At 45.0% G+C, this 16589-nt stretch overlaps 1 protein-coding gene across 1 annotated transcript in view; it reads left to right on the plus strand.

The window, feature by feature from the left end:
* The first annotated feature begins 210 nt into the window (after positions 1-210).
* The window catches only part of LOC128449474 (nuclear factor of activated T-cells, cytoplasmic 1), a 58634-nt gene continuing 42255 nt past the window's right edge, over positions 211-16589 (plus strand). The window contains exons 1-4 of the mRNA XM_053432671.1: positions 211-693; positions 3681-4785; positions 6548-6707; positions 14896-15098. Coding sequence (XP_053288646.1) covers positions 570-693; positions 3681-4785; positions 6548-6707; positions 14896-15098 — 1592 coding nt within the window. The 5' untranslated portion in view covers positions 211-569. The remainder of the gene's footprint in view (positions 694-3680; positions 4786-6547; positions 6708-14895; positions 15099-16589) is intronic.

Consider the following 16589-nt stretch of genomic DNA (forward strand, 5'->3'; position numbering starts at 1 on the left):
TCTTTCTCTCTCTCTCTCTCTGTGTCTCTGTCTCTATCAGCGCGCGCACACACACGCACGCTTGCGTGTGCCTGCGTGTGTCTCGCACACCTCCCAGCAGCCCCACGGACGGTATCCCAGGTTGGAGGACATCACCAGGCGGTCCAGCTGTCCGCGTCATCCCTTGATGGGCGGCGCGCTGACGGGAGGACGGAGGGTGTTTTCCAGCTTTAAAAGCACCGGAGCCGGCCCCTCTGACAAACCACGCTGCGTCATCGACCTGGGGAGACTCTTGAAACCCTTGACTGGGTCTGAAGAGAGCCCGACTCACTCACCTCACCCCCGCTCCCCTCCGAGGCTCCTGACCTGTGCCGGGTCTCCACATCCAGCAGTTGTGCGTCCCCGCTCGTCTGGAGCGCACAGTCCTGCGCCGCGTTACGCGTACAAACTTGAACTCTCGCTTTTCTTTGCAAACTATGCTTTTGCTGAATGGTGTGTGAAGTGCACCCGGTCTCGCAGCACTACCATCGGTGAAGGAGTTCGTCTGTTAACTGCCTCACAAGCGGAGAAAGTTGCGCATCGCTTGTTGAATGCAGGATACCGTCTTCTGCCTGAGCGTCGATTCCAAGTTGAGGTTTGGAGCAGCAGCCGGCCAGGAGCGAGGACTCCAGTGTCTCACCTCTGTCCCCGTAAACATGAAGTCTGCAGAGGAAGGTAAGTCATTTCAGCTCCGGTGTGAATCCGCTATAGCCATTGCAAACTTGAATCACAGCTGAGGAGGTGACAATATATTATTCGGTCACAAGTACATTGACACCAATAAAATAATATTTATTAAGGAAACTTCTACAAGCAGCTTTAATGTTGTATATTATTTGGATAACACCAAGTTTATTTTGAACACTTCTCACTGAACTTTTTTTCTGCACACACAGTCACTCTTTTATATTGAGTGGCATTCACACCATTAGGGGTCTGCAGCTGTGCCTGCAGGTGTTTCTCACCATGCACAATGTATGTAAATGGAGTGAAAGTGTTGCTGTCCAATGCTCTCCTTATGGTTAGATAATATAATATATTTTTCTAGTATTGAAGATGTCCAATCTCCCAGTGCACTGAGAGGTCAGGGGTCAGTTGTAGAGCAGACCCCAGAAGTTCCTGAGATTTCTTTGCTTTGCTCATATGAGTTACTCAAGCATAGATGATGATTCAGCCGTTAAAATGAAGCTTAATTTTTTTTCAGTTCTTTGATTGAGCAGTCATGGAATGAGAATTTGATTCGGTCCATCAGAAGCCGCTGAGAGTCGGTCTAGTCTCAAGTCTTCCAACCAGAATGTACTTTTTTGTGGATTTATAGAATTTTATTTAGTCTCTGAGGTTTCAGAAGATCGAGCTGTGTTATTATTCATTTCTGTCCCTCAGTCCTAAGCCTTATAATTGGTAACATACGTGTGTGTGTGTGTGTGTATTTGTGACGACAATTTTAGGCAGAGACCTTACAGAGTGAGGACATTTTGGCCGGTCCTCACTTCAGAGGGCTGTTTGAAGGTTAGGACTTGGTTTTAGGGTTAGGGTTAGAATTTGGTTAGGGTTAGGCTTAGGCATTTTGTTTGGATGGCTAATTTTAGGGTAAGGGTATCACTAAGATATAAGCACAAGAAAGTGTGTGTGAGAGAGAGAGAGAGAGAGAGAGAGAGAGAGAGAGAGAGAGAGAGAGAGAGAGATGTTCAGGGAAGCTGGGTAGCATGCTCGACATGGAGACATGCTGAACCACACACAGCTTCAGCAATATGCCGAGGGCTGCTTTATTATCACACATAAACTCAGACGTGCAGACACACAAGCACACCAGCACACACAGACGCACTCCGCTGGTGTTTTGCCTTAGCCCATAGTCAGCCATGTGCATTAAGTGGCCCCAGGGTTCTTAGTTCCACAGGCTGCGGATGACTTCTGTGGGCGACCCCCTATCTCTCCCTGAGGTCCCGTCAGTCTGAGCCCAGCCTAGACCACAATCCCTGTGGATAAACCCATCTATTCTTTAGTCACGCTGGTTTGGCTGTGGGGAGAGAGAGAGTTTTGATCGCGATAGCATAATTGACAAAAATGGTTGAAGACTGAGAGAGCATGCTATAATCTGTGTGATCGCCAGTGTTTTCAAATGAACCCTGCTTACGCAGCATTTTGAGCACACAGCAAACAATTGCAGACGCATTGCCTTGAGTCCAAGATCAGTTTATCTTTTTCTTTAATTTGATTCAGTCCACAAATGATGATCTGGTATAATAGTTTGCTCAGCACACATGTGACCTAAGAGTTTCAAAACTGTGCAGCACACAGGACAGACACAGCCTCAATGTGTTTGGGTGGGTATTAGGAGAAGTGCTATTTTTCACACATGTTCCAGATAAAAAATTTAAAAAACAGCTGAGACTGTAAGCAAAGTCCGTCAGGCCTGAAGTGAGGAGGTGTGTCACGATGGGTGGAGTGGGCCGGAGATTATCATCTGTTCAGCACTAGAAAACCAGAGGAAAGCATCGAGGAGACAGAGCTACCAGTCTTTGTAGTTAAGTTTTTAGTTATGATTATAGTTAAAGTTTATACTCAGTGGGACAGAGATGAGTTAACAGCATGTACAACAAGCGTTATATATCAGATATGTGAATGAGGGATACGAGTTCAGCCTTGGTGCCAAGACTAAGCCTGAGAAAGGTGGCTACATGGATCTGCTAGGCCAAAAAGAAATTTTTAAGACCCTTTTTGTGATCCAATTTTTAAAAGGAAGCAAACATCTCAGATGGGTTTTTCTATAAAATGCATGTCTCTGCTGTTCGTCTATGAAAAGATTTAGCCTCATTGAACTTAGTGCATTGAACTTGTCTGATGCACATCGCATAATCACCTCTGAAAATAGATTCTCATAAACTAATTTTAGACCGCCTACCCACATTATGTGGTGTGAGACAGATTCATCATTTCATGTGATGCGCAGCATTGTGGTTAACAAATATAGCACGCTGCAACAAGGGGAATGCCCTTCACTGGGTTTCAGACTGAATCCTTTTCTTTCTGTTACCCTCACTGACATTATCAATAAAAAGCAGACAAGAGTTTTACAGCTGTTGACGCGGCAGCCAGCTGCTACAAGGCTACCTGAAGTGGCTACCTGCCAGGATATACGTGCCTCCACTGACTGAGCTTTTATGTGACTGCACTTGTCCGCCTGCAATTTCTTTGTGTGCTCACTTGCGGGCGCCCATTGTTTTCTGTTTGCCACGGGCGCATCTGTGTGTAACGCTGCAGCAAACTCTCTCCGTCTTAATCAGGAGCTCAGAGCGATGTGAGAGTGCTGTCAGTTTTCCACAGGGGAGGGCCTAATTCACTCAGTGAGTGATGCAATCAATCAAACAAAGCATCCATCAGCGCTGCTGGAGGAATTCCTGTAGAGTACATATGACAGCAGGGTGTGCCAAATAGAGCCCCAGATGAACTGATCAAACAAATAGAGTGGATGTGCAACTTTGCGACTATACACAGCCGCCACATACAGGAACTGCTTTGAGATGATTGCTAAGCTTCTCCAGATGTTGTGAGGAAGTTTATGCAAGACATATTGGTGGGAGTTGTGTCGGGGTATTGTTCAAAAACGTAAATTACCATAATAGTAAACGTAAAAACATCTAAATCTTTTTTTTTTGCAGATGCATACAGCTACACACCAAATGTCAGCCTGTCCCTTCCACTGGGCATGGGAAACCCCTGTCTGGCCACCCAATACCACACCTTACAGTCCAGCCCAATCATCTCAGTCTCCTCTTGCCACCAGACAGGCTACAGCCTCCAGAATGATATCCATGCAGCATCAGGCTATTACCTGCCCCACGGCCTCAGACCCAATGGGGCTCCAGCCCTGGAGAGCCCCCGTATTGAGATCACTGCCTACAGCCAGTACCCTGAGGATGATGTAGAAGAGAGCAGCAGTGAGGATCACATGATCAAACGAGGCGTCAACTCCATCGTCACACTGACACTGCCCAATGCTGATGGCTACCGCGATCCCAGCTGCCTCAGCCCTGCAAGTAGCATCTCCTCACGCAGCTGTAACTCGGAGGCGTCCTCCTATGAGTCTGGCTTCTACAACTATGACAACTCCCCACAGAATTCGCCCTGGCAGTCTCCCTGTGTTTCTCCCAAAGGCTCATCCATGCTCCTGTCCTGCCCACATGCCAGCGGCGCTGCATGCTCCCCACACAATTCGCCCTCCAACTCCCCTCAGATAGGAGCTGTGGCTGAGGATGGATGGCCGGCTCAACCTCGCGGGTCCAGGCCTAACTCGCCTTCCTACAGTGGAGGTGTTGGAGGAATCGGTGGAGGAGGCGGAATTGGGAAGAGAAAGTACAGCCTCAACGGTGCCCCCTACCGTCAGACATCCTGCACACCCAACCAGTCCCCCATCCCGTCTCCACATATCTCCCCCAGGGTGAGCATCACAGATGAGAACTGGCTTGCCAACACCAACCAGTACACCAACTCTGCCATTGTGGCTGCCATCAACGCTCTAACCACAGATGGAGTGATAGACATGGGGGAGGGAATCCCAATCAAGACACGGAAGACCATGCTTGACCACTCGTCCTCCATGAGCCTGAAACTGGAGCCTGGTGGGGAGGACCTGGGTCTTGACGGGGAGCTCTGCCATGAGGACTACCCCTCCCGAATGCCCCTCAAGAAGGAGAACTACTGTGGAGGGTTCCTGGATGTGCCCCAGCATCCGTACTCCTGGTCGAAGCCCAAACCTTACCTCAGGTAGGTGGAGCTGCTCTGACGTAGCTGTCTGTCAATAACTTCTGTGGCCCTTTTAGGAAAGCTAATCATGTGAATCCACAAATGAAACGTTTATGACTAAACCACTCAGTGTGAAACTGACCCAGCAGTTGTTTTCTGTGAGAAGACAATTAAGCAAGTCTACTTATTTAGACAGATTCGTGGTTTATAGCATTGTGCGTTAGGAAACAACGTATTTGCAGACAGTCCAAGAGAAAAACAATTCATCCAGCTGTTCCACTTCTTTGCGCAGTTGTCTTTATATTTACAGAGTTAGTGTTATTTATTTATTGCAAGGACACAATTGTTTTAGTTTTTAAACTTCAAAGGCCATATCAAAAGGCAGAAATCCAAAAGTTGCATGCTCTTCACTTTCAAAAGAGTTCTCTTTGAAGATCAAAACTATTTCATAAATCATATTTCACAGAGAGGAGTTGCCCTGTGTGTGTTTGTGTGTGTGTGTGTGTGTTTGTGGGCCATTGTTGCTATAGCGATATAACAGACACACACACACATTGTGCATGCGCTCAGCTATGTCATTGATTTTTCACTTTTGAGCAAGGTAAGCTTTTTCAATTTCAATTGTGTCCCACATGACATTTTTTTTCCCGAGCCAATAACACTGTTTCCTGTCGGAAATCAAGTGTTTGATTAAGATAGTGAGCAACAGGAAGTGATGGTGACAGGCCTGGCTGAAGGGGAAGCAGTCTGCGGGTTAATCAGGCGGCTCACTGCTCTGGCCTGCTGCGCCATCAGCCCATCTCTTTCTGCGGAGCTAACGTGATGTCATGCACCGACTGGGCAGATAAAGCCCTGCGGGGGGAAATCAGTTCGTTTTGGGTCAACAAACAGCCCGCAAGTTCCACAAAGATGTCAGAGATTGGTTTCAGTTGAGCCACCCTTCAGGTCAGGGGTTTGCGTTTACCAGGCATCCGGCGCAGAGAAATATTGTCTGGCACATGTTTGTTTTGGTTTAGATATCACCACGGTGTTCACATGGGAAGCTCCGACTCCCCGTCTCCAGAACAATGATGCCAGCTGTAGCTCTGGGAACGATATCATGCTCCAAGGCAGAGTGTGCCGCTGACCTTATTCAACTGTAGAACTCTGTTGACTGCAATTCCAGTGTGGCTGTGTTTTATAATTTCACAGTTATCGATTTGGAAAGGATAATAATTGTATCAAAGGACAGGCTGGTCGCCAGCTGGTACGAGATTTGTTTTTCTGCCCTAGAAATGTCTCTCCTCCCGTCACTTTCTTAACTCCCTGCGTCTGTTTCTACCTGTCACACCATAATAAAAAACACACCGCTCTAACAAGGGAACATTCGTCTCCCCTTTATTTTTCATAAAGAAGGAGCACTAATTATTACCCAGGCCCCAGGAATTACATACGTCAGCGAGTGAGTTTAATTGATTAGATTAAGGACCATGATGAAATGGGGAAGGATCAGGCCAGTTGGGTTACACTTAAGTGTCCTAATTTGAATATAATTTAAAGCAAGTTTAGAGCTTTTTCATTTAGACTTTCTTGGTAATTACTGAACCATGGAAAAACTCCATCCTCACAGGTCCTACTTGGGCAAATCTAATCTGATTTGGTTTTAAGAATATAACTTAATTAATTATAATGAAAAAAAATTATATTATACCCATTCCTTCTTCAGTAAAAAAATAAATTGTACTTTTGTATTTATAGATTATTCCATGGACCTATTAACAAACAATCTGTCATCTTAATACAGCCCATCTCTACCAGCTCTTGACTGGCAGCTTCAATCATGCTCCGGCCCGTACAACCTGCAGATCGAGGTGCAGCCAAAGTCCCACCACAGGGCCCACTATGAAACTGAAGGCAGCCGCGGGGCGGTGAAGGCGCTCTCCGGAGGACACCCTGTAGTGCAGGTACGTCACCAGCAATTGTTTACTGAATTGATTGGTATGAGTTCCTGCAGAAATTGAGGTTCACCCGACACAAAGTCAGCTTTGTGCCTTTAAGCTGTGTGATAATTTGATGTCATTACAGAACAAGTGCTAACAAGCAAACAAGTGCATGTTGATTAACAGCTCCCTTTTCCTCCTGACAACAAGCAAAGTGGATGTTTGGCAGATGCTGATTTTATGGCAGAATGTTTTCACAGAGCAAAGTCAGCACAGCCATGAAATCTTCATTATCATCTCCTGTTCTTTTTTAAATGTTTTGATTTGTCACAGTCGATGAATCTTAAAATGAAATGTGATTGACTTTCAAAATATCTCCCTGTTTTTCATTTATTAGAGTTTGCGTCAGAAAACCATTGCTTTACTCTAGAAACCGTATGTAAAGTATGATATCCAATGTTGTTGCAAACTTTTAGAGCCAGTTGTCTAAATAATAAAAGCCCTTGAGTGCAGTATATTCAGACCCCAGTCCGTGCCAGTGTATATGCTTGTATACTGTGTTATTAATGTTCGCAGAATCAATCTACTGGTGCTCTGACCAGCAGCAGTGCAGGCTGACTCAATTAGTATAGAGCAGGACCATCGCCTCTCACTATTGTACTTGGCGAACACTTAAAGAGCAAACGTCAGTCTCGCCAGCAGCACAGAACAGAGCTCCTTTCTCTGCTTCACTGTCATCACACTACACTGACATCTTAGTTTACTAAAGGTGGGGATTTAGTGACGTGTGTGTTCTTAAGGTTGTGGGTAAATTTGCCTTGTATACAAATTAAAACTGTATAAATATGAATAAGGTCAGGGCATTCGTCTGTGGGGCTTTTCTTTTTTTTCATTCTAAAATTCCATTTATCATCCAGAATTGCAGCCAGAGACATTTTTAGTTTTGGACCAGTAAATATTCAGGTTGGTGTTCTGTCTTTGTTTTACAGTTAGCGAAAGATGTTGTTAGTGCCACAGTTGTAAATAGATGTTGTCAGCACATCCTCGCCTGCCCAACGTCAAATGCACTTGACAGCTGTTGGCGAGGGGGGTGTTATAAACAGGCCTGTCAACTCTCAGGTTTTCTCTGTAAATACAGGTCATTATTCCCCTTCATTACAAACCTTTGTATATCAACATGCTGGTGAATCAACATTTTACCCCCGCGCTTCCACGTGAGCCCTACCAGACTCAACTCGCCATGCACAGCTGCATGCGGCAGGTGAGGCTTGTTTTGATTTAGTTAATGTCACTTCCTGACTCACTCTGGGAGTGAGAGTGAAAAGTCACGAGTCAGCAACCCGCAGTGTTGTCCAGATTTAGATTGATGACTTGATGGGTTGTTTATTTCGTATTGTATTGGCCCAAGTTTATTGCTTTGCAAGGAGGTTTTTCAAGTCTTGCTGTGTATGTCAAGCAATTGTTAGTGATTAGTAGTCATGGATAAAATATGATGACAGCTGCTTTACCATCACACCTCCCCCTACTGGCATTGCTTACATTTTGCCCTTACTTTTTGGTGCTGAGAGATTTATGCTCTGTGCAGTCAATTGGGATATCTGGAGGGAAGCAAAGCAGTTGACAGAATGATAAATCTTACGGATTAGGCTGTTATTTGTACATGCCAGAGGCTAAAATATACGAGAAGAGAATGTACTGTACCTTCAAAGGGATATGGCACAGTCCGAGTGCAAGATTTCTCATTTATCTGAGTGTACTCTTTATCACTGTCTTAGTCTTTGCTGAAGTGTTGTGTGAAATTGTGTTGTTGTAATCTTAGAGAGTAGGGCACGCTGTAGTCCCCAGTGCCCTGTGGTAATGAGTGGCAGGCACTGGATGGGTGGATGCAGTCGAGGAGAATGAGTCAATAATGACATGAGGGCATGGGTGTAGGAATCAGCCATGGAAGTGTCTCTCTACGTGTGTGTTTGTGTGAGAGTGTGTTTGTGCTTGACTAGATCGAGGAGGGAGAAAGAGAGAAAGAGAGAGAGAGAGAGAGAGAAGGGGTAGAGGGAGTCAGCAGGCAGCTGGGGCTCAGCTCAGCTGCCCCTGGAGATGCTCTGTATCCTGCTGATTAGGGCTGTGTGGCCCTTAGGTTGACTGAGCATGGCTGTGCTGGGGCTGTTTTGGTGGGGGTGGGTGGTGGGTTGATAGGACTTAGAATCCCAGCGCCCATCGGACGCCACCTCCCGTTTCCACACACCGGTGCCTCCCTCCCCCCCTGGGGGGTCCAATGATGTCGCACCCTGTGAACAATCCATCCTTCAACCAGCTCCCCAACCCACAGCAGCAGGCATCCCTCGGTTAAAGCCCAGTCATCCACCATCCAACTCTCTATTGTTTTTTAAGATCATGGATGATCAGACTCACGCTCAATGAGTGATGGTGACATGTGTGTTGGAAAGCAGCTCTGGATGAAGATGAAAAACATGAAGGGATACACTGTTTCTCTAGCTTCGTCCCCCAGAGAGACAGCAACTGACAGATAGTTAAAACAAAACACTCAACTGCTCATTTGCCGATGTTGTTTTACAACTCCGTAACAAGCGGTGGTGTTTTCCTGATATACACAGAGGAAAGTTTGGCATCGCTAAGGTCTGACATCATCCCAAGCTGCAGTATCAACCACAACACATTCAATGTCGGATGGAGAGCTTGTGGGATGGCTGCATTGGGAGAAAGTGTCAAAACTGCAGCCGCACACCAGTGAAAACCTCTAGATTATGGGTTACCTCTTCTCATTACCCCTCTGCTGTTTGCACCGGCTCTCTGCACTGTTTCAAATCTTTCATTTATTCTGGACCCGCACTCCATCCCTCCGTCCCTTCCTCTGCATCGGCAGCCTTTTAACTTCCCCTCCCATGATTGGTCCACTTTGTGACCCCCGTGGCTGCTTTTCCACTTTATTTACTGCAGCCGACCACAGCGCCATTAAGGGGATCTCGGGTACTCCCATCGGCTCCCAACGCACAGTTCCAGACGCTCCCCTCTCTCACCACAGCTATGCCGAGACGTTTACGTGGCTGATTTTCGTAGCAATGTTCAGGAAACCCAACAACCTGGTCTAACTTCACTCAGAATGCTGCAGTGACATTGATTGATGGGTTTTTCCAGAGGAGAACAATGGGGGGGGGGGGGATTATATGCCAAATTATTTGAATTGAAAATATAGTGACCGGGGATGTGACCTGGCTCGGATCGAAATGTGGGATGAGTTGAAGATGTTGCAAACTCAGAAAACACAGACATCCGGCAGGCCCTGGGTAACAGCAGACAACAACACCTGTGGAGTATTAAACTCAATCGCAGAGCACACAGCACTGTCTTGCATAGGGCAAGTTCATATAGGATAATGACTGGCCTATAGGGCTTCCCTCCTCACACATTCACAAACTCTCTCACCCACTCTCTCATTAAGTCTAAAGCAGCAACAGACACGGTGTAATTTCAGCAGGATGTGGCCATCATCCCTATGAACGTGTGCGTGACTTAATACACATCTCTGTTCCGCCGCGACTGCATGTGATGCACATCAAGTTTGCAGCATGTTTCTGCCGCGAGGACATGAAAGACCTTGGTAAACATGTGCTCAGTTCTTTGCATGTGCAGTTTCACCTCGGGATCCGGTGCTTGCTGGCTGCGTAATGTCCCAAAGAAAACCCAAGATCTAAAGCGCCCTTTACTGTAGCTACTAATTGCTCATTAAATCTACTGCTGCCTCTTGTTTGATATTCAAAATGCTCTGTGTACCCTGTAGTGCTGCTACAGCTTACTCAGGGCTATTATTCATTACCCAAGGGGGTATTTATGCCACTCTTAAACTGTGGTTCTCCATTTGCGTGGGCTTCCCTTACACTGGTATTTGGTTACCACTAATTACCAGTTAATAACAAGTGGATAAAAATGAGCAAAATGTGCTTCGTTTTCACTGGTTTGAGGTGATAACCAAACGTCCCACAGATTTATGAGGTAAGACACGGGTGGTTGTTTTGCTTTTAGGGGACACAGCAATTGTCCGTGCATCATCTTACTCAAATTCTCTGTAGGTTTGGATGATATTTCTTATGTTAGGCGTTGCTGGTAACAAATCAATTTTTTTGGTATGGAATTTGGACCCTCACTGGTCTAGACATGGGGTAGTGCTTGAAACTATGCCCTTTATGACATAACACTAAAGTACTCAGTTCATCATAAAATTTGAGGGATATATATCTTGTGGTTGCTTATAAAAGCAGCAGCATTTGAAGACGTGGAAATGCTGCACATTAAAGGATCGCGTGCGTCCTTATGCATTCAGGATGAGGCACTGGAGAAATGAGCAGGAAAGAAGGGTGATAGAGTAAAGTCTGGAAGGAGAGACAACTTGGATGAGTGTACATTTAATTGAGTATAGCAAAGGCTGGAGAGAGGGGAGAATGAGAATTGGAAAAAGCCTAAAATCTGCTGTTGTAGTTCTCCACCTCCCCTTCTTCAGTTTGCCCAGTCCTCTATTGCTTCCAGTCCCCTTTTCCTTCTCCTCTCCCCAATTCTCTGCGCCACGTGGACTTCTACGAGTCATGACATTTCTCCAGGCGGTGATGAAATGAAATTACTGCAGAGGGATAGAAGGCAGCCCACTGCAGGCCTGTGGAGTATATTCACACTCAATTTCTGGCCAGACCAGACACATCAAATTTACCAGCAAGTCATTATTAAACATTACATGATCAAAACCTTTCTTTGAACTATTGAGGCAAGGTACAGGCAGCACATGGAGTTGAAAAACAAAAAACCCCACGTCATTACTTCATCACAACAGATTTTCACTCATTGAAGCAAATGAGGGGAAAAAATGGGGCTATATCCCTAAAACTGAAATTGTCTATGCTGATGATGGATCTGCAATGGTCCAAAGGCGACAGGGAGAGGAATGGGGGAAAGTGGTTGGGATGTACCCCCCTCTCCCTTTTCAGCTCGACCCCCGCACATCATCACAACTGATCCAGACAATACAGCTGCATACAATTACACAATAATGCATCAGCCGCCATATCCACAGTGTTTTGCTTGAGCCTCAGCTATCAAAAATGGCTCGTGCAACAGTGGCTTGTGGTAGGAGGTGTAAATGGATCTAGCTGACACAGTGGCAGAAGTTGGCACCTTGAAACAGCTGCAAATCAAGCCATGACTCGGTTTCGATTATCTCAAAATAAATATACGGTGCGTGTGCCAGATAGGCTGCAGTTACAGCAAGAGAAGCTCATCTGGTCAAAATTAGTGGCTCACTGGTCCAACCTCGAAGGCAGCATTACAGACAAATACAAAGCCGAGGTCACAGGTGTGTGTGAAGCCTCTGTCGTCGGCCCACATTTAAAGTTTACGACACTATCTTTGCTTTTTTCCCCCGCCATTTATTTCTCCTTTGAGAATGAAATAAAGAAGTACGTTTTGCGTTTTGCTTGTGGTGTGCATTTGTGTGAGCGTCACAGGAGCTTAGCAGGAGCGAAGTGGGGGCCTTTAGGAGAGGGTCAGGGGAGCACATATGGTAAAGGAATCGAGGGGGGTCGCCCGGGGGGGACTAGACTGCCTTCCTTTGCTGCTGGGAAGACCAGCGTCACCAGGAGGACTATCTGACCTCATTAATCACTTCCTCTCCTCCATGAGGTCACTATGGCTTTGAGTGAGGACACCAGCGTCATCATGCGCTACCGCAAGGCGAGTGAAAGGGATAAAGACACCCCCTCTTCCCGTCTCTTATACAGGCCCCCTTACCGCCACGTGGCAGCTGAAGTAATGGTTGGAGATCATTGAGAAATCCCAAGAAGTCTGCTAAGGCAAAAGTGACAGACGACACTCCTTTGTAGCGTGGAGGCCTGTTTTTTATTAAATCATGAGGAAACCTCAGGCAATTTAACGCTACGGTGTTTCAGATTTGTACCTCATGCTCCAACATAGCCCTCTCAACAGTCAATACACAAGTAACTGGTAGCATGTGTGGCTATGGATAATTACCCCTGGTGACACCATAAGTAAAATATAACAAGCAGAGCGAGGTCTGCCGGTGAGATCACTTCATAGATGAAGTGGTCCCTTGGGATGCCAAGACTTCAAGAAGCTCCTGACCTTGGCCTAACTCACTGATGACTTGCATGTGTGACTAGCTCACAGGTCAAGACAGCTGCTAGAGACACTATGAGGAGGTGAGGAGAAAAATAGACGGTTGGAATTGGAAATGAATGACGTCTTAGCTTTACCACTCCCTTGATATCTGAATCAAATGCAAAGGGCAGCCACTGGCGCTCAAATTATTGAGACATATGGATATGCTCTTCTCCAGTGACTAGTCATAACTTAATTTTATTAAACATAATTAATGCTGAAAATCGTGTAACTGGGGGGGGGGAAACATAACCCCACAGGCAGTCAGTCTTGATGTTAATTATCAGGCCAGACGACTTATACAGTCAAATTTGTTCTCAAACCAAAGACACTGAAGCACTAATTTCCATGGACCTTTCATGAAATAGCTCCCCAGTCCTCCACCAGCCTTCCTCTTCATCACACACCCCTGACCACCCTCACAAAGGTAATTATAAACCCATTAATCCGATTATGTCATAGGTTACATGTGCTCTGAATTTATATGACTCAGTCTGTTAGATAAACAACAGGGGTCTTTTATTCCATTCAACAGTACCACTGTTTTCACTTGATCGCAGCTCAGAGAAAATTGGTCTGAAGCGATGCGCTGGTGTAACTGAACAATTTGTGAGAGTCTTGTGGCAGCCATGGAATGGTTAGCCGTGGTCTTGAATAAGTGCTCTGTCACACTAAATGTCAAAGTGAGGTCAAGGAGCCACCTGGGTGGATCCACGGAGGTCCACATGTTGATAAGTTACTCCTCTTAGTTTTCATCTTTTAGGTTTGGGGTGATTACTAAGTCCAGGCCAACATCCACACATATGACCATAAGACCACTTCGCACTGCGAAGAAGAGAAAGTGTATCCTGGGAGGTCTGCAGTGTAAGACCTGGTTCCACCAAAAATCCACATTTGGTTGGCAAATTATTCTGGTCAGACAACACTCACAAAGTATCAGTTGTCCTTCACCACACTTTCAAACCCGCCTTTAACTTTGAGCCATTATACACTTGGTTAAATCATCAAATGAAGTTGCTTTAGACATTGGGCAAATATGAGCCAGGCATTTTGTTGGCAGGTTATATTTAAAGTGCTGTTGACCCCAAACACAACACTTCATTTCATACTTTGCATGGCCATTGAGCTTTTCTTCTCTATTTTTTTTTTAGATTTGATCTTTTATTAGTTGAGCAGTAGCAGCTAATGGAGCCCCACAAGAGGAAGTGGTAGTTGTTTGAAGTGGTGGTTCTGATACAGGAGTCTCTTTCATCACAGTGGGACACAGTCTCTGAGCTTTAATGGAAATCATAATGTATGTTCATAACTGCCCAAAGGCACAGGGGCTGCATTCCATCTGCATGCCAAAAACTCCATTAAGTTTTTTTGTGTTTTGCTTCACATTCAGGTGTAAATTTAGCTCAACTCTACCTACACTGACACAGTTATTTACCTCTAAATTCATTTTGATTTATGTTCATCACAGTAACATTGTGTTCACTCATAGGTTATGTGCACGCCATTATTGCTTTTATTGACACGAAAGATTTGAATGTATGCTAAGGTCTGTGTTTTCTGTATATGCAATTTATTTGTATAAGAATGTTGTTATTAGCCCAATCATCAGTTTCATAAACTTTAACGACTGTGAGCATCACAGCTTGAGGCATACCTGAGATGATTGTCCTGGGTTCTTTTTTGTCTTTTAAGGGGTCACTTTCTGCAGAGTCACAGTCTACTGGTTGCCTCTCTGTGGGCACTTTTTTTAATAGGAGCAGTGAGATTTTAATGAACAGTGAAGTGATGGGAAGACAGCCTCTCCATCAGCCTCCACATCTCTGTACCCAGGAGATCACTACTCTAGGCAGACTCAGAGACATCAAAAAACGTTTTCTTCACCTTCCCCATAAAGAATGTAGAACTAGCGGTAAAAAAAGAACTCTAACTATCGCTAGCCGATATGCCTTCAGTCTCTATTTTCCAAATAAGGGGATGACTTTGGGAGTCTTAGAACACAATGTTGCGTCTCACCTGGCTACCTTTGTTCTCCCGACAGCTTTATGGCTACATGGAAAGCGAGCCGCTCACCCTGCAGCTGTTCATCGGGACCGCAGACGACCGCCTCCTGCGACCACATGCCTTCTACCAGGTCCACCGCATCACCGGCAAAACCGTCTCCACCGCTAGCCATGAAGTCATGCAATCCAACACCAAAGTTTTGGAGATCCCTCTGCTGCCTGAAAACAACATGAGAGCCATGTGAGTGCTCTTAGACCTCCACAAATCACCTATCCATCTTATTCTTTCCACATTTTGCTCTGGTAACCCGTGATTTGAAATATGACCACACACTCCATTCTCTCTCACAGCACTTTAGTCTTTGAGTCTACAAACAGAATACCTGATGATAGGCACTGTACAGCACACACTTCTAAATAGGGCTTTAAAACTCCGTGCTCTCACCCCAAGAGATGAATGAGTTTCTAAGGAGGTGAAATAAGTGCACAGTGTCGACAAACTGACATGGGTGACTTGATTCTGACCAATGTTTTCAGGGGCTCTACAGGCAAGAGGCTTGTACTTCAACGGAAACTTTGGGAATAATTTGACAATATTACAAGACTAAAGTTGTAATTGAGAAGAAAGTCGTAATAGTACGGGAATAAAGTAAGAAAAAAAATCTTTATAAAATAACCAGCCAGAGGAACTCTTGCTGACCAGACTTCCTCTGGATCCAAAATCTTAAAACAACTTAATTAGAAACTATGAGCCCAATTGAATAGTAACACATGTAAACTCACAGTCGACCAATAACATTTCCTCCTCCACAAAAGAGGAAACATTCTTGTGTTCTTTCTTCGGATTAGACACAGTTTCTTGCACAATCTAAGTTCTGATACTCACGATAATGTGGTGCTGATGAGCCCTACAGATTAAGTATTTCATTTGTGAAACTTACACTATATTATTACTAAAGAAGATGCTCCAAATCCCCTCTTAATGCAGGTGACAGGCTAGACGGCTCATATCCCCCTTCTAAAATGACACAAAGCTTAAAAATGATTGCCTTAGTCTTTTAACATTAAGACTGTATTCTCATAATATTAAAACTTAATTCCTAAATCATTATGACTTTATTCCATTAAATAAATAAAACAAATTCTGGTGATAACATGACTTTGTCCCCCCAGACACTTGTATGTTTCCATATGACTCCTTCATAAAGTTCAACTAATACCTTAAAGAATAAAATGACGAGCACTTTTACTCATGGGGGTTCCTTGGTCCCTCTAGCCAATGTGCAATGACAACATTTGTGCCGAACTGATGGTATACACACTGGTACAGAGAAAAGTGTATAAAGGTATAAGTAGAACAGTTTTGCACTTTAATGCTCAATAAAACAATAGAGTTTTTCATAGCAGACATTTTGGTGGTGAACATTTTCACAGTAGAGGAAGCCCAGGTGTTAATATTAACATCAACAACGGCTCAGTCCTATTTGAGGGTTTCAGTGTGAGCCATGGCAGAGGGACAGTGACACAGGGAGCACAGGACCAGGGTCCTGAAATATGTAAGTGATATGTCAGTGTCTTGGTAAAAAAAAGGCCTATTACTAACCTAACAGCTGCTAGGCAACAGACAGCACCATAACCATAAGGAACCTACTACGATAAAACTATGAGAGCAAGTATGAATGAACATCAAAATTAGGTTGTTGTGACACATCAGCTTTCCTAAAGGAATTAG

The sequence above is a fragment of the Pleuronectes platessa genome, chromosome 10 (genome assembly GCF_947347685.1).
Source record: "Pleuronectes platessa chromosome 10, fPlePla1.1, whole genome shotgun sequence".
NCBI classification, from domain to species: Eukaryota; Metazoa; Chordata; class Actinopteri; order Pleuronectiformes; family Pleuronectidae; genus Pleuronectes; species Pleuronectes platessa.